The following is a 24,788-nucleotide window of genomic DNA, read 5'->3' as shown; positions in this document are numbered from 1 at the left end:
TCAATTTGAACATACTCCTCCTAGACGGTTTGTCAGATTAATTTGAAATTTGGCAAACATTATGCCAAGATGTCGCTGATGTTAAATTGTGAATGGATTTTTGAATGTTCTAATATATTTGATATGATTTTAATATCTCACCACATAAACAGGAAATGTGTCATAAATCACAGTGCATTGAATGAATGGTCTGAAACTTCTCAGGTTAATAGATATCATGATTATGATGATATCCAGACACCCAATGGGCCTGCCTGGCATAGCTCCACCACCTGGCCAAGCAAGAAATGTGCCAGAAATGGACAATGCCTTAAGTGATTGATCTGAAACTTTATAAAATATTGGATATCATTATTGTGATGATATTCACGTGCGTAATTCACAGGCCTAGCATAGCGCCACCTTCTGGCCAAGCAGGAAATGTGCCAGAAATGCTCTATGCTTTGAATAAATGGTCTGAAACTTTTCAGATTAATAGATATTATGATGATATCCAGACACCCAATGAGCCTGCCTGGCATAGCGCCACCACCTGGTCAAGCAGGAAATGTGCCAGAAATGGACAATACCTTAAGTGATTGATCTGAAAGTTTTCAAACATTTTGGATATCATTATTGTCATGATATTCACATGTGTCATTTCAATGCCTAACATAGCGCCACCATCTGGCCAACCAAAAAGTGTATCAGAAATGTTCTTTGCTTAAAATGAATGGTCTGAAATTTATCAGGTTAATATATATTATGATTATGATGACACCCAATGGGCCTGCCTTGCATTACGCCCCCACCTGGCCAAGCGAGTAAATGTGGCAGAAAATAAAATACAAAAGCAAATAGCCCACGCATCAAATATGTACATTTCACACACGCACCACGTCGGTGCTTTGTTGGATTCCGACATGTCACGGGTTGCGGCCCGCAGGTGCTCGGGCCCGCCATTGCCGCTTGCGGCTATATTTAGGGCCCGAGCACCGAAGGGCGCAAGGCCCTATTGTTTTTGTAAGGATTATTATTATTATTATTGTTATTCCACTTTTTTGCTTTCCTGTTTTTGAGGTGGTTAACATGGTCGAAAATTCTTGAAATTTGGCACACGTCAGGTGTCACACAACGCAGTTAGGTACAAGAGCTTGACCTCGGGTGTGGCCCAGAGACTCGCTAGCGCCCCCTTAGGTGACTGATCCCGTGGTTGGCATATATTTTCAGGTGGTTAACATTGTCGAAAACGCATGAAATTTAGCACACACATCAAGTGGTACAGTGAATAGACAGGGATAAAAGCTTGGCACCGGGCGTTGCCCAGGAACTCCATAGCGCCCCCTTACGTCACAGTGACTTGTGGTTGGCATATAGTTTTAGATACACACACCAAATTTGGTGGGTGTATGTAACTCCCAAAAACAAACAACTTTTGTATTAACATGCCATTAGCCACGCCCACAGGAAGTGAGGTATTTGAGAATTTGTGCATTGTGGACATGATCAATTTTAATGTACTCCTCCTAGACGGTTGATCCGATTCATGTCAAAGTTGGTATACATGACGCCGAGATGTTCCTGATTATAAATTGTGAAGCCTTTTTTTGATATGTTGTAATTTGACGAAATGGCGAAATTATTAATTTTAATACCCTTCCACATAAACAATAAATGTGTCATAATTCACCATGCATGGCTTGAAATGTTTTAAATTTCACAGGTCATTGAAGACCATGTTAATGATAATATTCATATGCCCATAATGCATGTTTGGCATAGCGCCACCAACTGGCAACAGAAAGAATGACAATTATACTGATGTAACATGATCAATTTGAACATACTCCTCCTAGACGGTTTGTCAGATTCATTTGAAATTTGGCAAACATTATGCCAAGATGTCGCTGATGTTAAATTGTGAATGGATTTTTGAATGTTGTAATATATTTGATATGATTTTAATATCTGACCACATAAACAGGAAATGTGTCATAAATCACAGTGCATTGAATGAATGGTCTGAAACTTCTCAGGTTAATAGATATCATGATTATGATGATATCCAGACACCCAATGGGCCTGCCTGGCATAGCGCCACCACCTGGCCAAGCAGGAAATGTGCCAGAAATGGACAATGCCTTAAGTGATTGATCTGAAACTTTATAAAATATTGGATATCATTATTGTGATGATATTCACATGCGTAAATTCACAGGCCTAGCATAGCGCCACCTTCTGGCCAAGCAGGAAATGTGCCAGAAATGCTCTATGCTTTGAATAAATGGTCTGAAACTTTTCAGGTTAATAGATATTAAGATTATGATGATATCCAGACACCCAATGGGCCTGCCTGGCATAGCGCCACCACCTGGTCAAGCAGTAAATGTGCCAGAAATGGCCAATGCCTTAAGTGATTGATCTGAAAGTTTACAAACATTTTGGATATCATTATTGTGATGATATTCACATGTGTAATTTTCATGCCTAACATAGCGCCACCATCTGGCCAACCAAAAAGTGTATCAGAAATGTTCTTTGTTTAAAATGAATGGTCTGAAATTTCTCAGGTTAATATATATTATGATTATGATGACACCCAATGGGCCTGCCTTGCATTACGCCCCCACCTGGCCAAGCGAGTAAATGTGGCAGAAAATAAAATACAAAAACAACTAGCACAAGCATTAAATATGTACATTTCACAAACGCACCACGTCGGTGCTTTGTTGGATTCCGACATGTCACGGGTTGCGGCCCGCAGGTGCTCGGGCCCGCCATTGCCGCTTGCGGCTATATTTATTATTATTATTGTTATTTCACTTTTTTGCTTTCCTGTTTTTGAGGTGGTTAACATGGTCGAAACCTCTTGAAATTTGGCACACATGTCAGGTGTCATGCATCGCAGTTAGGTACAAGAGCTTGACCCCGGGCGTGGCCCAGGGACTCGCTAGCGCCTCCTAAGGTGACTGATCTCGTGGTTGGCAAATATTTTGAGGTGGTTAACATAGTCGAAAACGCATGAAATTTAGCACACACATCAAGTGGTACAGTGAATAGACAGGGATAAAAGCTTGGCACCGGGCGTTGCCCAGGAACTCCATAGCGCCCCCTTACGTCACAGTGACTTGTGGTTGGCATATAGTTTTAGATACACACACCAAATTTGGTGGGTGTATGTAACTCCCAAAAACAAACAACTTTTGTATTAACATGCCATTAGCCACGCCCACAGGAAGTGAGGTAATTGAGATTTTGTGCGTTGTGGACATGATCAATTTTATCGTACTCCTCCTAGACGGTTGATCCGATTCATGTCAAAGTTGGTATACATGATGCCGAGATGTTCCTGATTATAAATTGTGAAGTTTTTTTTTGATATGTTGTAATTTGACGAAATGGCGAAATTATTCATTTTAATACCCTTCCACATAAACGATAAATGTGTCATAATTCACCATGCATGGCTTGAAATGTTTTAAATTTCACAGGTCATTGAAGACCATGTTAATGATAATATTCACATGCCCATAATGCATGTTTGGCATAGCGCCACCAACTGGCAACAGAAAGAATGACAATTATACTGATGTCACATGATCAATTTGAACATACTCCTCCTAGACGGTTTGTCAGATTAATTTGAAATTTGGCAAACATTATGCCAAGATGTCGCTGATGTTAAATTGTGAATGGATTTTTGAATGTTGTAATATATTTGATATGATTTTAATATCTCACCACATAAACAGGAAATGTGTCATAAATCACAGTGCATTGAATGAATGGTCTGAAACTTCTCAGGTTAATAGATATCATGATTATGATGATATCCAGACACCCAATGGGCCTGCCTGGCATAGCGCCACCACCTGGCCAAGCAGGAAATGTGCCAGAAATGGACAATGCCATAAGTGATTGATCTGAAACTTTATAAAATATTGGATATCATTATTGTGATGATATTCACGTGCGTAATTCACAGGCCTAGCATAGCGCCACCTTCTGGCCAAGCAGGAAATGTGCCAGAAATGCTCTATGCTTTGAATAAATGGTCTGAAACTTTTCAGGTTAATAGATATTGTGATTATGATGATATCCAGACACCCAATGGGCCTGCCTGGCATAGCGCCACCACCTGCTCAAGCAGTAAATGTGCCAGAAATGGACAATGCCTTAAGTGATTGATCTGAAAGTTTACAAACATTTTGGATATCATTATTGTGATGATATTCACATCTGTCATTTTCATGCCTAACATAGCGCCACCATCTGGCCAACCAAAAAGTGTATCAGAAATGTTCTTTGCTTAAAATGAATGGTCTGAAATTTCTCAGGTTAATATATATTATGATTATGATGACACCCAATGGGCCTGCATTGCATTACGCCCCCACCTGGCCAAGCGAGTAAATGTGGCAGAACATAAAATACAAAAACAAATAGCACACGCTTCAAATATGTACATTTCACAAACGCACCACGTCGGTGCTTTGTTGGATTCTGACACGTCACGGGTTGCGGCCCGCAGGTGCTCGGGCCCGCCATTGCCGCTTGCGGCTATATTTATTATTATTATTTGTTCACCTTTTTGCTATTTTTGAGGTGGTTAGCATGGATGAAAAGTCTTGGAATTTGGCACACACATCTGGTATCACAATGGCTACACAGGCATAAAGGCTTGGCCCCGGGCGTGGCCCAGGGACTCAGTAGCGCCCCCTTAGGTGATTGATCCAGTGGTTGGCACATACTTTCATCTAGACACACCAAATTCGGTAGGTGTGTGTATCTCCCCAAGATGAACAACTTTCGTATGTACAATGCATTAGCCACGCCCAACAGGAAGTGAGGTATTTGGGATTTTGTGCGGACTAAAATGTGATGAATTATGATGCCAAAAGAGGTGCTTCCCATCGGTGAAAACGCATGAAATTTGGCACACACGTCAAGAGGTACCGTGAATACATAGGGGAAAAGCCTTGGCACCGGGCGTTAGCCAGGAACTCCATAGCGCCCCCTTATGTCACTGTGACTTGTGGTTGGCATATAGTTTTAGATACACACACCAAATTTGGTGGGTGTATGTAAATCCCAAAAACAAACAACTTTTGTATTAACATGCCATTAGCCACGCCCACAGGAAGTGAGGTAATTGAGATTTTGTGCGTTGTGGACATGATCAATTTTAACGTACTCCTCCTAGACGGTTGATCCGATTCATGTCAAAGTTGGTATACATGACGCCGAGATGTTCCTGATTAAAAATTGTGAAGCTTTTTTTTGATATGTTGTAATTTGACGAAATGGCGAAATTATTAATTTTAATACCCTTCCACATAAACAATAAATGTGTCATGATTCACCATGCATGGCTTGAAATGTTTTAAATTTCACAGGTCATTGAAGACCATGTTAAGGATAATATTCACATGCCCATAATGCATGTTTGGCATAGCGCCACCAACTGGCAACAGAAAGAATGACAATTATACTGATGCCATATGATCAATTTGAACATACTCCTCCTAGACGGTTTGTCAGATTCATTTGAAATTTGGCAAATATTATGCCAAGATGTCGCTGATGTTAAATTGTGAAGGGATTTTTGATAACTTATATATTTGATATGATTTTAATATCTCACCACATAAACAGGAAATGTGTCATAAATCACAGTGCATTGAATGAATGGTCTGAAACTTCTCGGGTTAATAGATATCATGATTATGATGTTATCCAGACACCCAATGGGCATGCCTGACATAGCGCCACCACCTGGCCAAGCAGGAAATGTGCCAGAAATGGACAATGCCTTAAGTGATTGATCTGAAACTTTATAAAATATCAGACATCATTATTGTGATGATATTCACATTCGTAATTCACAGGCCTAGCATAGCGCCACCATCTGGCCAAGCAGGAAATGTGCCAGAAATGCTCTATGCTTTGAATAAATGGTCTGAAACTTCTCAGGTTAATAGATATTATGATTATGATGATATCCAGACACCCAATGGGCCTGCCTGGCATAGCGCCACCACCTGGTCAAGCAGGAAATGTGCCAGAAATGGACAATGCCTTAAGTGATTGATCTGAGCGTTTACAAAAAATTTGAATATCATTACTGTGATGATATTCACATGTGTAATTTCCATGCCTAACATAGCGCCACCATCTGGCCAACCAAAAAGTGTATCAGAAATGTTCTTTGCTTAAAATGAATGGTCTGAAATTTCTCAGGTTAATATATATTATGATTATGATGCAAGGCAGGCCCACCCAATGGGCCTGCCTTGCATTGCGCCCCCACCTGACCAAGCAAGTACATGTGGCAGAAAATAAAATACAAAAACAAATAGCAGACGCATCAAATATGTACATTTCACAAACGCACCACGTCGGTGCTTTGTTGGATTCCGACATGTCACGGGTTGCGGCCCCCAGGTGCTCGGGCCCGCCATTGCCGCTTGCGGCTATATTTAGGGCCCGAGCACCGAAGGGCGCAAGGCCCTATTGTTTTTGTAAGGATTATTATTAGGGCCCGAGCACCGAAGGGCGCAAGGCCCTATTGTTTTTGTAAGGATTATTATTATTATTATTATTCATTATTCTACTTTTTTGCTTTCCTGTTTTTCAAGTGGTTAACATTGTCGAAAACTCTTGAAATGTGGCACACACGTCAAGTGTCTCACATCGCAGTTATGTACAAGAGTTTGACTCCGGGCGTGGCCCAGGGTCTCGCTAGCGCCCCCTTAGGTGACTGATCTCGTGGTTGGCATATATTTTGAGGTGGTTAACATAAACGAAAAGTCTTGAAATTTGAGACACACATCAGGTGTCACACAAAGCAGCTAGGTACAAAAGCTTGGCCCCGGGCATGGCCCAGGGACTCGCTAGCGCCCCCTTACGCCTCCTTAGGTGACTGATCCCGTGGTTGGCATATAATTTCAGCTACACACACCAAATTTGGTAGGTGTCTGTATCTCTCCAAGATGAACAACTTTCCTATGTACAATGCATTAGCCACGCCCAACAGGAAGTGAGATATTTGGGATTTTGTGCAGACTAATGTGATGAAATATGTGCTGAATTGTGATCCCAAAAGAGGTGCTTCCCATGGGTGAAAACGCATGAAATTTGGCACACACATCAAGTGATACAGTGAATAGACATGGATAAAAGCTTGGCACCGGGCGTTGGCCAGGAACTCCATAGCGCCCCCTTATGTCACTGTGACTTGTGGTTGGCATATAGTTTTAGATACACACACCAAATTTTGTGGGTGTATGTAACTCCCAAAACCAAACAACTTTTGTATTACCATGTCATTAGCCACGCCCACAGGAAGTGAGGTATTTGAGAATTTGTGCATTGTGGACATGATCAATTTTAATGTACTCCTCCTAGACGGTTGATCCGATTCATGTCAAAGTTGGTATACATGACGCCGAGATGTTCCTGATTATAAATTGTGAAGCCTTTTTTTGATATGTTGTAATTTGACGAAATGGCGAAATTATTAATTTTAATACCCTTCCACATAAACAATAAATGTGTCATAATTCACCATGCATGGCTTGAAATGTTTTAAATTTCACAGGTCATTGAAGACCATGTTAATGATAATATTCATATGCCCATAATGCATGTTTGGCATAGCGCCACCAACTGGCAACAGAAAGAATGACAATTATACTGATGTCACATGATCAATTTGAACATACTCCTCCTAGACGGTTTGTCAGATTCATTTGAAATTTGGCAAACATTATGCCAAGATGTCGCTGATGTTAAATTGTGAATGGATTTTTGAATGTTGTAATATATTTGATATGATTTTAATATCTCACCACATAAACAGGAAATGTGTCATAAATCACAGTGCATTGAATGAATGGTCTGAAACTTCTCAGGTTAATAGATATCATGATTATGATGATATCCAGACACCCAATGGGCCTGCCTGGCATAGGGCCACCACCTGGCCAAGCAGGAAATGTGCCAGAAATGGACAATGCCTTAAGTGATTGATCTGAAACTTTATAAAATATTGGATATCATTATTGTGATGATATTCACATGCGTAATTCACAGGCCTAGCATAGCGCCACCTTCTGGCCAAGCAGGAAATGTGCCATAAATGCTCTATGCTTTGAATAAATGGTCTGAAACTTTTAAGGTTAATAGATATTATGATTATGATGATATCCAGACACCCAATGGGCCTGCCTGGCATAGCGCCACCACCTGGTCAAGCAGTAAATGTACCAGATATTGGTAATGCCTATATTGGTTGATCTGAAACTTTGCAAAATATTGGATATCATTCTTGTGATGATATTTACATGTGTAATTCAAATGCCTAATATAGCGCCACCATCTGGCCAAAAAGTGTATCAGAAATGTTCTTTGCTTAAAATGAATGGTCTGAAATTTCTCAGGTTAATATATATTATGCTGATGATGACACCCAATGGGCCTGCCTTGCATTTTGCCCCCACCTGGCCAAGCAAGTAAATGTGACAGAAAATAAAATACAAAAACATATAGAACACGCATCAAATATGTAAATTTCACAAACGCAACACGTCGGTGCTTTGTTGGATTCCGACATGTCACGGGTTGCGGCCCGCAGGTGCTCGGGCCTGCCATTGCCGCTTGCGGCTATATTTAGGGCCCGAGCACCGAAGGGCGCAAGGCCCTATTGTTTTTGTAAGGATTATTATTATTATTATTATTCATTATTCTACTTTTTTGCTTTCCTGTTTTTGAAGTGGTTAACATGGTCGAAAACTCTTGAAATGTGGCACACACGTCAAGTGTCACGCATCGCAGTTATGTAGAAGAGTTTGACTCCGGGCGTGGCCCAGGGTCTCGCTAGCGCCCCCTTAGGTGACTGATCCCGTGGTTGGCATATATTTTGAGGTGGTTAACATAAATGAAAAGTCTTGAAATTTGACACACACATCAGGTGTCACACAAAGCAGCTAGTTACAAAAGCTTGGCCCCTGGCATGGCCCAGGGACTCGCTAGCGCCCCCTTACGCCTCCTTAGGTGACTGATCCCGTGGTTGGCATATAATTTCAGCTACACACACCAAATTTGGTAGGTGTCTGTATCTCTCCAAGATGAACAACTTTCCTATGTACAATGCATTAGCCACGCCCAACAGGAAGTGAGATATTTGGGATTTTGTGCAGACTAATGTGATGAAATATGTGCTGAATTGTGATCCCAAAAGAGGTGCTTCCCATGGGTGAAAACGTATGCAATTTGGCACACACATCAAGTGGTACAGTGAATAGACAGGGATAAAAGCTTGGCACCGGGTATGGCCCAGAGACTCGCTAGCGCCCCCTTATGTCACTGTGACTTGTGGTTGGCATATAGTTTTAGATACACACACCAAATTTGGGGGGTGTATGTAACTCCCAAAAACAAACAACTTTTGTATTAACATGCCATTAGCCACGCCCACAGGAAGTGAGGTATTTGAGAATTTGTGCATTGTGGACATGATCAATTTTAATGTACTCCTCCTAGACGGTTGATCCGATTCATGTCAAAGTTGGTATACATGACGCCGAGATGTTCCTGATTCTAAATTGTGAAGCCTTTTTTTGATATGTTGTAATTTGACAAAATGGCAAAATTGTTAATTTTAATACCGTTCCACACAAACAATAAATGTGTCATAATTCACCATGCATGGCTTGAAATGTTTTACATTTCACAGGTCTTTGAATACCATGGGAGTGATGATATTCACATGCCCTTAATGCATATTTGGCATAGCGCCACCACCTGGCAACAGAAAGAATGGCAATTACAGTGATGTAACATGATCAATTTTAACATACTCCTCCTAGACGGTTTGTCAGATTCATGTGAAATTCGGCAAACATTATGCCAAGATGTCGCTGATGTTAAATTGTGAAGGGATTTTTTATATGTTGTAATATGTCATGATTTTAATATCACACCATATAAACAGGAAATGTGTCATAAAGTCACAGTGCATTGAATGAATGGTCTGAAACTTCTCAGGTTAATAGATATTATGATTATGATGATATTCAGACACCCAATGGGCCTGCCTGGCATAGCGCCACCACCTGGCCAAGTAGGAAATGTGCCAGAAATGGACAATGCCTTAAGTGATTGATCTGAAACTTTATAAAATATTGGATATCATTATTGTGATGATATTCACACATACTGTATAATTCACATGCCTAGCATAGCGCCACCATCTGGTCTAACAGGAAATATGCCAGAAATGCTCTATGCTTTGAATGAATGATCTGAAACTTCTCAGGTTAATAGAAATTATAATTATGATGATATCCAGAGACCCTATGGGCCTGCCTGGCATAGCGCCACCACCTGGCCAAGCAGGAAAATGTGCCAGAAATTGGTAATACCTATATTGGTTTATCTGAAACTTTGCAAAATATTGGATATCATTATTGTGATGATATTCACGTGTAATTCAAATGCCTAATATAGCGCCACCATCTGGCCAAAAAGTGTATCAGAAATGTTCTTTGCTTAAAATGAATAATCTGAAATTTCTCAGGTTAATTTAAATTATGATTATGATGACACACAATGGGCCTGCCTTGCATTGCGCCCCCACCTGGCCAAGCAAGTAAATGTGCCAGAAAATAACATGCAAAAACAAATAGCACACACATCAAATATGTACATTTTACAAATGCACCACGTCGGTGCTTTGTTGGAATCTGAAATGTCACGGGTTGCGGCCCACAGGTGCTCGGGCCCGCCATTGCCGCTTGCGGCTATATTTGAGTATTATTATTGTTATTCTACTTTTTTGCTTTCCTGTTTTTTAGGGTGGTTAACATGGTCGAAAACTCTTGGAATTTGGCACACACGTCAGGTGTCACGCAACGCAGTTAGGTACAAGAGCGTGACCCCGGGCGTGGCCCAGGGACTCGCTAGCGCCCCCTTAGGTGACTGATCCCGTGGTTGCCAAATATTTTGAGGTGGTTAACGTAATCGAAAAGTCTTGAAATTTGGCACACACATCAGGTGTCACACAAAGCAGCTAGGTAAAAAAGCTTGGCCCCGGGCATGGCCCAGAGACTCGCTAGCGCCCCCTTACGCCCCCTTAGATGACTGATCCCGTGGTGGGCATATACTTTCAGCTACACACACCAAATTTGGTAGGTGTTTGTATCTCCCCAAGATGAACAACTTTCGAATGTACAATGCATTAGCCACGCCCAACAGGACGTGAGGTATTTGGGATTTTGTGCAGACTAATATGTGATGAAATATGTGATTTATCATGATGCCAAAGGAGGTGCTTCCCATGGGTGAAAACGCATGAAATTTGGCACCCTCATCAAGTGGTACAGTGAATAGACAGGGATAAAAGCTTGGCACCGGGTGTTGCCCAGGAACTCCATAGCGCCCCCTTACGTCACAGTGACTTGTGGTTGGCATATAGTTTTAGATACACACACCACATTTGGTGGGTGTATGTAACTCCCAAAAACAAACAACTTTTGTATTAACATGCCATTAGCCACGCCCACAGGAAGTGAGGTAATTGAGAATTTGTGCATTGTGGACATGATCAATTTTAACGTACTCCTCCTAGACGGTTGATCCGATTCATGTCAAAGTTGGTATACATGACGCCGAGATGTTCCTGATTCTAAATTGTGAAGCCTTTTTTTGATATGTTGTAATTTGACAAAATGGCAAAACTATGAATTTTAATACCCTTCCACGTAAACAATAAATGTGTCTTAATTCACCATCCATGGCTTGAAATGTTTTAAATTTCACAGGTCTTTGAATACCATGGGAGTGATGATATTCACATGCCCATAATGCATATTTTGCATAGCGCCACCACCTGGCAACAAAAATAATGGCAATTACACTGATTTCACATGGTCAATTTTAACATACTCTTTCTAGACGGTTTGTCAGATTCATTTGAAATTTGGCAAACATTATGCCAAGATGTCGCTGATGTTAAATTGTGAAGGGATTTTTGAATGTTGTAATTTATTTGATATGATTTTAATATCTCACCACATAAACAGGAAATGTGTCATAAATAACAGTGCATTGAATGAATGGTCTGAAACTTCTCAGATTAATAGATATCATGATTATGATGATATCCAGACACCCAATGGGCCTGCCTGGCATAGCGCCACCACCTGGCCAAGCAGGAAATGTGCCAGAAATGGAAAATGCCTTAAGTGATTGATCTGAAACTTTATAAAATATTGGATATCATTATTGTGATGATATTCACATGCGTAATTCAAAGGCCTAGCATAGCGCCACCATCTGGCCAAGCAGGAAATGTGCCAGAAATGCTCTATGCTTTGAATAAATGGTCTGAAACTTCTCAGGTTAATAGATATTATGATTATAATGATATCCAGACACCCAATGGGCCTGCCTGACATAGCGCCACCACCTGGTCAAGCAGGAAATGTGCCAGAAATGGAAAATGCCTTAAGTGATTGATCTGAAACTTTATAAAATATTGGATATCATTATTGTGATGATATTCACATGCGTAATTCACAGTCCTAGCATAGCGCCACCTTCTGGCCAAGCAGGAAATGTGCCAGAAATGCTCTATGCTTTGAACAAATTGTCTGAAACTTCTCAGGTTAATAGATATTATGATTATGATGATATCCAGACACCCAATGGGCCTGCCTGGCATAGCGCCATCACCTGATCAAGCAGGAAATGTGCCAGAAATGGACAATGCCTTAAGTGATTGATCTGAAAGTTTACAAACATTTTGGATATCATTATTGTGATGATATTCACATGTGTAATTTCAATGCCTAACATAGCACCACCATCTGGCCAACCAAAAAGTGTATCAGAAATGTTCTTTGCTTAAAATGAGTGGTCTGAAATTTCTCAGGTTAATATATATTATGATTATGATGACACCCAATGGGCCTGCCTTGCATTACGCCCCCACCTGGCCAAGCGAGTAAATGTGGCAGAAAATAAAATACAAAAGCAAATAGCACACGCATCAAATATGTATATTTCACAAACGGACCACGTTGGTGCTTTGTTGGATTCCGACATGTCACGGGTTGCGGCCCGCAGGTGTTCGGGCCCGCCATTGCCGCTTGCGGCTATATTTTATCTTAGTTCACTGCACTCAAGTCCATGTTGAAGGGGTGTTTACATTTGACTTCACAAATACAGTTTTTGCAGTTTGCTATCTTCAAATCATGATCAAAATTTCAATTCGAGCTGTGTGATCCTAGGTAGCTATGAAACACCATTCTTAGAAACACACCATATCACACACAGACATATACACAGTTTTTTACAACTTAATTTTGACTTCATGGGATAGAGGGTGTGTTCTGACCAGCAGTGTAAAAGGCATTTCTTGAAATCCATGTGTTTCCCATACCAACAGACTAGTGCACTGGCATTCTAAGGTTTTTTGTGTGTGTGTGTGCATTTTTGTGTTTGTGCGTCGCTCTCACGGGCGTGGTTAGGGTGGCGGCTCAGATGCCAACTCTACACTATGAGATGCCAAACGGTTTCACCACAGATTATGGAGCTGAGCGCCTACGTATCCCAGAAGGCCTCTTTGACCCATCTAACGTCAAGGTAAAAAGGCTCATATCAACATAACACCTCGGTAGACTGTAAAGAATAGGGCAACATCCCACTTTACTCTAGAGCAGGGATTCCCAAACTGTGGTACGCGTAGCTGCCACTAGGGGGTACGCGAGATGAAAAGGGCAATGGCGGAAAGGAGTTAAAAATGATTAATTAATTAATACTCTAATTAATTCATAAATAATACATAATTTCGAATCGGGCTATAATGATATGGAAACGTGAAATTAAAGGAAATCATTTGTAATCTCTATAATAGGGTATGTTTTCATAAAGAAATAAGCTACCCACAATAGGCTACACGTGATTTCCTGCGGGCAGCCAGAATATCTGACGCGTTAGTTTCGTTGTATAGGCTAGAGGTGTAACGGTTCATGTATTCGTATTGAACCGAAACGGTACGGGCGTCACGGTTCGGTGCATGAATTTACACGGAGAATACACGGTATAAAAATACATAAAACTCGTGTGCGGATTAATTAATGTCATGCGCAATTACTGTTAAGTAGCGAGAGTTACGGGAGTTCTTTAGCGACACCGAACGCTAATCTGTAGCCTCGCCTTAGCTCTGAAGCTCTGATTGGCGCCTATGTTCTTTTTTTGTCAGGTCGTCGGTCAAGTCCATAGACTGTATATATAGAACTGGACAGTGTGCCGTCTGTTAAGAGTGATGCGAGCGTTAGTCCAGAGCCCCCTGGTGGCTGGCTGCAGTACAATGTGTAACTCCGCCCACCCCCATGTATTTCAATGGCCAAGTAGCCAACTTTCCGTGTCACTTTTCTCACCTAAAACTATTTTTGTATCAACAACTTTTTATTCGAAAAAATAGTTTTCAAGATGCTTCAATACACACAATTTTTCTTTTCTCGCTGAAATTATTTTTTTTAATGTTATATTAACAAATCTAAAAAGGGCGTGTTTACACCTATGATTGACAGCTGGCTGGCTGCAGACACAACGCTTTGTCCATTATGTTTTACCAGAGACGGTTGATAAAGCGAGACGATTCATAAGAGGGTAAATTCTGGCACGTTGTGACATGGGGTTCGAAGCTGTCAAGCCCATTTAGGAGTCTAGCGGGAGGTCCAGTGTCTATGTATTCCTATGGGAGAAATTGACATTTTCTCAGAATATGACCAATCCCTTAGCCCTACATTCAGCGATGTAAGTTTTGAACCCATTTTCTACAAGCCACATGTCTCCCTAACATTCTGACATTGAAATTGTATTTTCCAACGAAACAAATAAAGACAAAAATAGCTTTGTTCGTGATCTGTCACTGTCTCCTCAAAGCTCTGGTGCACAGCCACTTGTTCTCAGAGGCTCTAGACTCAGAGATGGATGATAAACTAACCTAACATATTTTTTGCTAGAACTACCACAAAGTTGCTAAACGTATGTTATTTCAGGATTGTTTGCAACAATATAAGTTTAAGTTTAACCAAAGTCCTTAGCTGCTAGCTAGCTAGCGAACATTCCCATTCACTTTCCGTTTACTGTGCTAACGTTAGCTAGCTAGCTAGCTAGCTCGGTTAACGGGGCAAAATGAAATTATTAATTCCGTGTCCGAAAGAGTGTTTCATTGGCATCACACACAAACAATGACTGTAAAATAGTATACAAAATTATATTTATATGTTATTATTGCTTATTCAGAGAAAAGTTTATGTTTTGACACGCCTATTTAGGAGTCCGGAACTAGTGCCATTTCGTTCCATTGGTGAATCGTCTTATGATTCATCTTAGTTAACTATAGAATCTTTGGTTTTACCAGAGCCGTCTACGGAGAGCCTTGCCACTCCGTATTAAGTCCCATTGTACTGAATTTTGGATGCAGTTCCACCAGAGTTCCACTGGGGGCGATCGCCATGAGTGCAGAATGAATGGGAGTCAATGGAGCTAGACGGCTAAATTTGTCTCTTTCACCTGATTGTCGTTGACAAATCTCAGATTTGATTGTAGTTTGTATAACTTCAACATGAGTTATAGGTCAAAAGTTGAATGAACGAGTACTTATGTCCTTTTGATTCATTACAGGTTGGGTCGTTGTTGCACATAACACGCTAGCATTGTGCTAATGAATGATGTCATTGACACATTTGAAAGGCTTTTTAGAACAATTAAGTGACTTTTAAAAAAAAATACTCAACCAAGTGTATTTTCTTTGCCTCCTCTTTCGAATACAATACTCAAATTACTTGAAAAAAAATTATATCCCGAGAAAAGTGGATTTTGAGGGGTACAGCTCCATAGACCTCCATGCATTCTGCACTCGTGGACGAGCGCCCTCATGTGGAACCACAAAAGGAACTGCAACCAGTTCAGAAACCGGAAGTTTTCTGAGAGTGGCAGTGACATTCTCTGGTTTTACCGTCTGGACGAGCGCCCTCATGTGGAACCACAAAAGGAACTGCAACCAGTTCAGAAACCGGAAGTTTTCTGAGAGTGGCAGTGACATTCTCTGGTTTTACCGTCTAGGCTGCAGACACTACCACGTCATCGCTCACTTATTTTAACGACACCTGATTTCGACACATAATCTAACCTAAAGAAGTGTTGCTGTTATTATCATTAGGCTATATCTTATCACAGTCTGACTAAATACATATTGATAGTCATACATTGTGTAGTTGTTTGTAAGAGACATCGTTGTTAGTTGTGACCGATTCTTTGTGAAAAAAGATATGTGCTGTTCTTTCGTAGATGCTAAGTATATTAGCTCATAGCATGCTACATCATGCTAGCATTAGCCAGTTGATAGGTAAAGTAAAAGGGCTCTGCTTGCTATATTGATCCGAAGTGACGTTAGCCATAGTCACCATCATTTACAGTCCTACTTGTTTCAAATGGTATAACGTAACCAGTGATTGCCGCCATCATCGTTGCAACTTCATTTGAATACACTTTGTCACTGGAGAAGGCGATGTTAAGTTTCATTAAAGTTAACTCTTGCTTAGTTTTGCGAATGGCAATAAACGCCACCTAGCCTGCTAGGTCGACAACCTCGGTATGCCCATTTATGAATCAGCCCGACAAATAACGTTACTTGTGTTTTAGTGAACACATTATTGGACCATAGCTTAACGTGAGGAGGGATTCAAAGTTACAAATGGCCAATTTGCTTATGTTACTGGTCTGTACTTCTGCGTTGTGTCTTTTAATGAAGAATTCCCAGTTGGTGGAGAAAGGTAGTTTATTCCTGCATAAAAGGTCATCAAATCAACAGTGAGGTTGGGGAAACCAATTGGAGTCAGCCTGCAGCAGGGTAAAGTTCTTCCTGCTCACTATACTGCACTTAATATTAATACATTTAACGCTTCTACTAGTATGAGGTGTGTTAAGAAAATAAATCAAATAAATTCCAAAGGGAAAAGTGTATTATCAAACATGAATGTGAATGTGCGAGTGTATGCAATGAGGGAAATACTTTTAGTTCTATCTATTATCCAAATCTATATTACATTGTGATCAAATAGCTTAGTACAGTAATACAGAAAAATATACAAGTCTCAAAACTATTCAAAATTAAAACAAATATGACATACAACATGCAGGAAAAACATTGCTTCATCCACTTTTCAATGAAAGAATGTGCAACCAGCAATTATACAAAGGTAAAGGCTACACTCTTGTGGCCGCTACTGGTACTGCAGCTAGCATCCAATAGGGAACGTTCCAGGCTAGTCACATTCTAGATCGTGAATGCTAGCGGAGCCACGAGATAACTTAAAATGCTCACTAAATACACAATCTAAACTATACATCTGATTGGTTACCTGCATAAAAGGTCATCAAATCAACAGTGAGGTTGGGGAAACCAATTGGAGTCAGCCTAAACAAAATAAATGTCATATTACAAATATGCCTTTCCAATACAACTGTGCTTCAAGGTCAAACGAAAATACAAAACGAAATAAAAAACACAATACAGTGAACAACATCGCACAAATGCGATTTATAGGTGACCTAATACATACTTAAATGGGGAAGTATAGGGCTTATTCAACACAGTCTAAATATGACTTTTAATGTCTTTTCTCTCTGACCCACAATATTCCAACCTACCTGCAGCAGGGTAAAGTTCTTCCTGCTGCAAAATGCCCAGAATGCAAAACTGTACACAGAGGCAACAAAATAAAAGTCTGGACCCATTTATGCAGGATTTAATACACCATTTAAATAACTATTCACTAACTCCGTTACATACACCCCCCTTAAATCCTGCTAAATCGGGGACGTACCATAAAGAGAATATCAAGAAAAAAAAGAGAGAAGAGAGAGAAAAAAAAATCTGTGGTCATTCGCCTGTATGAAGAGAAGAAGAAACTAGTATTTCACTAAAGCGTATCAAAAGCTGTCGATCAAGAAATCCTCCAACTAGGGAGTACCTAAAGAATGGGATGGCGCCTTACCCCAGACTGAAGTAGAAGTGAAGTGAAGTAGACTCTAGAGATGCCTGCTACACCTCAAATACTGCTAAATGTAAAACTCTGATACTTCTACCTGTACTGTGTCATCTGACTAAAAAACAACATCTGATACTAGTGTTTAACTTAACAGACTTTTAACTAGAGAAATGAGAGAGTTCACTGTGGACTCTGAAGTGTCAAAAACTTGTTCATTCATCTCACATATGAGTCTCTTCGGAGCTTTGATAGCTCTGCCTCGCCTGGTCTGTGTAACAGCTTTCCCAAAGCTCTGAGGCTGAGTGCAAATAGCAGGCTCATCTGGCATGGTGTCTTCATGGGTGGGGATCACTGGGTGGGGTTCAGCTTCTTGTGAGCCATTACTCACAGGGAGAACATCACTGTGCTGTTCACTGTTTTCACCTGCGATGCCACTCGCCGAGTCACCTGGCTCCAACACACATTCAGACGCATCAGGCACTTCATTGTGGTGGGACTCTTCCAACTCAACGACATCTGAGTTATTCAGCACCCAGTGTTCGGCTCCTCCCTTGGTGACCAGCTGAATCATGGATTCCATTCAGAACTTGTGCTTTCAGGGAGTCAGGCACCACAAACATAAAAAGACGTCTGTTCATGTTGCCATCTCTCCTCACCTTGCACAGCACACCATCATGGATAACCAGCTTGTCCCAGTACTTCAGGAGCTGACGTACACTTGGGGGTTCATTTGCTCTCTCACTCTTAGATGGCTTTCGACGTCTCTCGATGTAGTAGAGCACTCGACTGATGGTCCCATCTTGTCCTTGCTGACTTAGAAGACTGCTGTGAGGTATGGGGGAATTAGCCTGCTGCAATTGAGGAACAGCTAGGCCCGCACCCATTACTTCACTTAGGCCACCAGTGGAGTGTGCGCTGAAAACAGCTGAAATTTCTGGAGCCTCGACTGAACCAGTTCCACTATTGGGCGTGTCGTGTGGATCCTTGCCTGATCTGAGGACCATCTGGTGGTTGTTGGAGTACCTGAATGCATGCTGGACAGTGTCATCACCAACACCACTAACATTCCTCAGGAGTGACATATATGGCTCTGTGAAGAGGCGGTGGCTTATACAAGACTGGACAAACGGCTCGCTGCTCAAGGCATCAGCAACTACATTCCTGGGGCCTGGGACATACTTCAGATCAAAGCTGTAAGATGCTAGCTACCCAGCGCTGCTCACAAGCGTCTAGCCTGGGTTTTGTCAAGATGTATGTCAAAGGGTTATTATCAGTCCAGGCTGTGAAGTGACGTCCTTTAAGCCAATGGCTAAACTTTTCGCAGACAGCCCACTTCAATGCAAAGAACTCCAGTCTGTGAGCGGGGTAGTTCATCTGCGAACGAGAGAGTGTTCTGCTGGCAAAGACTACTGGTCTTGCTATTTCTTCTCCAGGAGGGACTTGAGAGAGAACTGCTCCGACTCCATCAAAGGAAGCATCAATAGCTAAAACGAATGGCTGGTCAAAGAATGGATGGGCCAAAGTCACACTCTGCAGCAGATCTGTTTTCAGTATCTCAAATGCGTTTTGACACGCAAGAGTCCAGTCAGTAGCAGTGAGCTTGGCATAGCACATTCTTTTTCTAGGCTTTCTACCCTTTCTCACAGGAGTTTGCTTGCTAGATCCTGATGTCAACTGAAAAAGTGGCTTGGCCTTAGCAGAGCATCCTTCAATGAAGTGTTGATAATACATCACCATACCAAGGAACGACCTTATCTTCTTTGGACATGGTGTCTGTCCATCAGCCTCCATCAGATCGGCTCGCTGGACTTTGCTGATGGCCTCAACTTTGTCTGGGTCCGTCTTAATACCCTCCTCACAGATGATGTGACCCAGGAACTTAACAGACCGTCTCAAGAAAAAGCACTTTTTAGGGGCCAGCTTTAAGTTGTGCATCGACAGACGTGAGAAGATCATTTCGAGGCGCTGTAGGGCCACAGATTCAGACGGGGCAAATACCATCAGGTCATCTAAGTAGCAGAGCACACTACTGAAGTTCTCATCCCCAAAGATGGACATCATCATTCTCATGAATGTGGCTGGACTGTTGGAAAGGCCCTGAGGAAGTCTGTTGTATTCATGCAGGCCAAATGGTGAAGAAAAGGCTGTGTATTTCTTGTGCTCTTCCTCCAAAGGCACGTTATAGTAGCCTGACGTCAGGTCCATGGTGGAGAAGAAGGAGTTTCCACCCAGAGCAGCTAACACATCTGACTGGTGTGGCAGTGGGTAGGCGTCCCTGACAGTCCGTGCATTCAGCCATCTGAAGTCTGTACAGATCCTTAAAGGAACACGCCACCCAAAATCAGTAGTGATATATGTTCTTACCGTAACTTTCACGAGTTGAGTCGTACCTCTCCCGCGTCGGTAGGTGCACTCAAACGCTCTGTCGCACGGCGCGAATGTGTTAGCATGTTGCTATGCTAGCGGGCTCTGCCTTGGCCGTAGAGAGAGGCACATAGCAGTATTCAAACACCTCCACGTTTTACCTACTTAAATACAGTTGCACGAGTAGTTGATGAAAAATGTTAGGGCACACAACATGAAACGTGACGATTTTCCAAGCGAATAAACATGAGAACTACAATGTGTGGCGCAATAGCACTTGGGAGTACTTCGACCTAGCGTGGTAATATTATTAACACCTAATTGTAGATCCTATCCACCACAGAGTTTAGAATCCATGCTGGATCGACCCTCAGCCTCTCCCTCCCCTCTGAGCGAGAGAGGCACACACACTAGAGATGCGCTGATGGGCTATTATTTCAACCATAACTGCATAGCAAAACTTATCATCCATCAGCCATCCATCAGCACCAAAGTTTGTTGACCAATTTTCAAAACTGCACCCGCCCACCATCCGCTGGTTGTTTTAATGTAGGCTATATGGGTGATGCAGCGCTGCTGACGTGAGGCTAGAAAGCCCTTGCCTGTTCTAGAAAGACTGATCTAATGCAGCAAATATATTAAAAGGCAAAAGTCGTACATTGGCTAGGCCTATCCCCAGAATATCAGCAGCAAACTCAGTCTCTGTCGCGCAAAACAGTCTCCAAATAAAACGCACATCGGCCTGTTGCCTATTCTGCCAGCTTGTGACAATATATCGTCCAAAATGCTTGATTGCATTGCATTCTCCACATTTTTAGCTACATTTTCATGTACCACATCAGCATTTTTGTTCAGTGAATCTTTTGTAAATTGCTTTACAATTACCGTCGGGCCCTTGTCAGCAGACTTCGGCTTGCCTCTTGCCATATTCACTCCTTGTCTTCCGATGTCATTTCTGAGTCATCTACAGATGTTCACCTCCCTAAATAGAACCAACTTCAACCTGTGTTATATCCTAGATGAGACTGCCTGGGTTATTTTGTTTAGATATTAGCCTATATATAAAACACATAATTGTAGCCTACCATTCAGGGAATAGGCATTTAAAAGAGAGACAGAGGGTGATATGACTAAGAAATGACATCGGGCGATGGCAGTGCGAGATGTTCAGAACGTAAGAGCTAAAACTTCTACAAACTCACTAACATCCACAGCGGAAAAAGAAGGTAAGAAAAATAGTCGGAAAACTTAGATGTGTAAGGCAAGCAAGCAAGTTTGGCGGTTGTTACTAAAAATGTGAACATGCACGTTGCATTGTTGTGTGGTGGACTTTCAGAATGAATGGAGTCGGAGTTTCTTTAATATCGAGGCGTCATATTTGTCCGATGGCCTGCTATAAAATGAATTGCGATGTCTGTCTGAAAAAGACGCGCTCGTGCAGTCAAAATGAATGGGAGTCTTCAGAACAGGCTTGTCAGTCAACCTGACATAACAGTGTGTAAAGTAGCCTATAATGTGAATGACTTGTTATTTTATCAAGGATTTCTTTCTTTTTGCAAAAAATAAAGTACAATAGGCATTAATTAGTAGGCCAGGAGCATGCTGAAATTATGTGGCAAATTGCGTTTTTTATTACAATGATAAAATTGTAAAAGGACGTGACCGAAGCTGAGGCAAGCCAGGCAATAGGCCTATAGGCCCGACGGTAATTGTAAAGCAATTTACAAAAGATTCACTGAACAAAAATGCTGATGTGGTACATGAAAATGTAGCTAAAAATGTGGAGAATGCAATGCAATCAAGCATTTTGGACGATATATTGTCACAAGCTGGCAGAATAGGCAACAGGCCGATGTGCGTTTTATTTGGAGACTGTTTTGCGCGACAGAGACTGAGTTTGCTGCTGATATTCTGGGGATAGGCCTAGCCAATGTACGACTTTTGCCTTTTAATATATTTGCTGCATTGGATCAGTCTTCCTAGAACAGGCAAGGGCTTTCTAGCCTCACGTCAGCAGCGCATCACCCCCTACATTAAAACAACCAGCGGATGGTGGGCGGGTGCAGTTTTGAAAATTGGTCAACAAACTTTGGTGCTGATGGATGGCTGATGGATGATAAGTTTTGCTATGCAGTTATGGTTGAAATAATAGCCCATCAGCGCATCTCTAGTGTGTGTGCCTCTCTCGCTCAGAGGGGAGGGAGAGGCTGAGGGTCGATCCAGCATGGATTCTAAACTCTGTGGTGGATAGGATCTACAATTAGGTGTTAATAATATTACCACGCTAGGTCGAAGTACTCCCAAGTGCTATTGCGCCACACATTGTAGTTCTCATGTTTATTCGCTTAGAAAATCGTCACGTTTCATGTTGTGTGCCCTAACATTTTTCATCAACTACTCGTGCAACTGTATTTAAGTAGGTAAAACGTGGAGGTGTTTGAATACTGCTATGTGCCTCTCTCTACGGCCACGGCAGAGCCCGCTAGCATAGCAACATGCTAACACATTCGCGCCGCGCGACAGAGCGTTTGAGTGCACCTACCGACGCGGGAGAGGTACGACTCAACTCGTGAAAGTTACGGTAAGAACATATATCACTACTGATTTTGGGTGGCGTGTTCCTTTAAGTCGCCGTTCTTTTTCCAGACTAACACGAGGGGAGATGCATAATCACTGTGTGACTTGCGAATGATTCCTTTCTCCTCCATCTCATTCAGTGCTGTTCTTAGTTTAGCATACTGGCTTGGTGGTATTCGCCTATACGGCATACGAAAGGGTCTGTCATCAGTCAGATGAATGCGATGGACAAAACCTTTGGCTTCTCCACAGTCCATTTTGTCCCTTGAGAAGATCGACTCATGACTCTCGATGATCTGTAGCAGTCTGTCCTTCCAGTGTGCTGATACCTCACACGATTCTAAGTCGATGTCAGAGAGATTCAAGTTGCACAGAACATGTCTCATCTCTTCACTGGATCTGTGTGATGAAGAGAGGCTGTTCTCAGCACACTGCATGTTTGACTTGATATGTGTAGGTTGTGGCAGGTCTTCCACAGCAATAAAAGGTGACACGTCAGCTATCTTGGTGTTTCGTTTCAACACGACTCTGTGACTGGTAGGATTGATGATTTTCAGTGGGACGGAACCATCTCCCCAAAGCGGTGTGATCACTCTGCCAACCATTATCTGCTTAGGTCTTGACCTAGACTTTGTTGGCTCAACAATGACTGTACTGCCCACAGACAGCACTGAAGACACAGGCAGCTTTCCCCAAACCAGGTGCTCTGTTTGCGGCTCTAATGTCACACTTCTCTGGAGCTTTACAGTACCCACTCTCTCTGGCACAGACTCACCTCTCCACCTCTCAGAGAAAAGGGACAAAAACTCAAACCACTCGTCACTCTGGTTATAGCTAGGCATGGACATAAGTCTCCAGTAACCACTTGTCTCTCTCAGTTGTGTCAAAAGCCTCTTGATGGCGTTGGTGCCCAGGATCAACTCCTCTGTCTGACCTGGTACCACTAAAGTAGGGACAGTCATCGAACAGCCATACACTGTGATGTGGAGATCATAGATCGCTGTTGGTGTGACGCGATGGCCTCCACAGCCAACAATGGCAATGTCTTGAGCTGACTGCCTTGTGATGCTTGGACTGCTCTTCAATAAACTTGATTCAGCAGACTCACTAAGAGTACATGCCATGGATCCACTATCAATGAGCGCTTTAAAAGTGGACCCATTCTCAATTGAAACTGAAGTGTAAAATAAACTATCAGACTTAGGAACTGTCTGCAAACTCTGAAAAATAACTGTTTTGTCTGAAGAAATATCACTACTGTACAGCTTACTTAAAGATTCGTAATCTGAAAAAGCTTCAAAGCTAGAGGTGGGAGGCTCACTCTGAAGATCTACGTGGTCCTCCTCTACACGCAGATCAGTCAGTTTGACGGCTGGCTATCAGGTGCACTCCGTCCTTTGAGTGGACATCTTTCCTTGCATGATCAGGTGAAAAGCACTGGAAACACAGCTTGTCAGTTTTGCAGTGTGACAAAGCAGAGTGAGAAGCATCTTTACAGACTAAGCATGGCGTGTCATTTAGGCCCTGAATCCGAGGTAAGCCACTCATTCTTCTACTTGCTGGTCTGGACTGGGCATTGCTCACGAGAACTTTCTCCAGCATACTAATTATCCTCTCCAGAGCAGAGTGGTCAGTAGAGGCGGACTGAGGTGGAGGCTGGGCGCTACACAGGGGCCGCGATGGAGACTGCGCATTACACAATGGCGCCAAGCTAATGTTGGCCACCTCCATCCTGTTCATAGCCACTTCCTTCTTATCATTTCTCTTGCCTGCTGCTTTGATAAACTTCTCTGAGTGGTACTC

At 42.0% G+C, this 24,788-nt stretch overlaps 1 protein-coding gene across 1 annotated transcript in view; it reads left to right on the top strand.

Annotated features, from left to right (window-relative positions):
- Positions 1-24,788, top strand: part of LOC143128158 (actin-like protein 6B) — a 57,494-nt gene that overhangs the window by 17,033 nt on the left and 15,673 nt on the right. Inside the window, exon 10 of the mRNA XM_076289833.1 lies at positions 13,512-13,626. Coding sequence (XP_076145948.1) covers positions 13,512-13,626 — 115 coding nt within the window. The remainder of the gene's footprint in view (positions 1-13,511; positions 13,627-24,788) is intronic.

This window comes from Alosa pseudoharengus, unplaced genomic scaffold, assembly GCF_046254945.1.
Source record: "Alosa pseudoharengus isolate Yale_2024_CS ecotype anadromous, Long Island Sound unplaced genomic scaffold, YU_APseudo_1.1 YU_APseudo_1.1_scf_17, whole genome shotgun sequence".
NCBI lineage: Eukaryota > Metazoa > Chordata > Actinopteri > Clupeiformes > Clupeidae > Alosa > Alosa pseudoharengus.
This window is presented reverse-complemented; position numbering and strand designations above follow the sequence as displayed.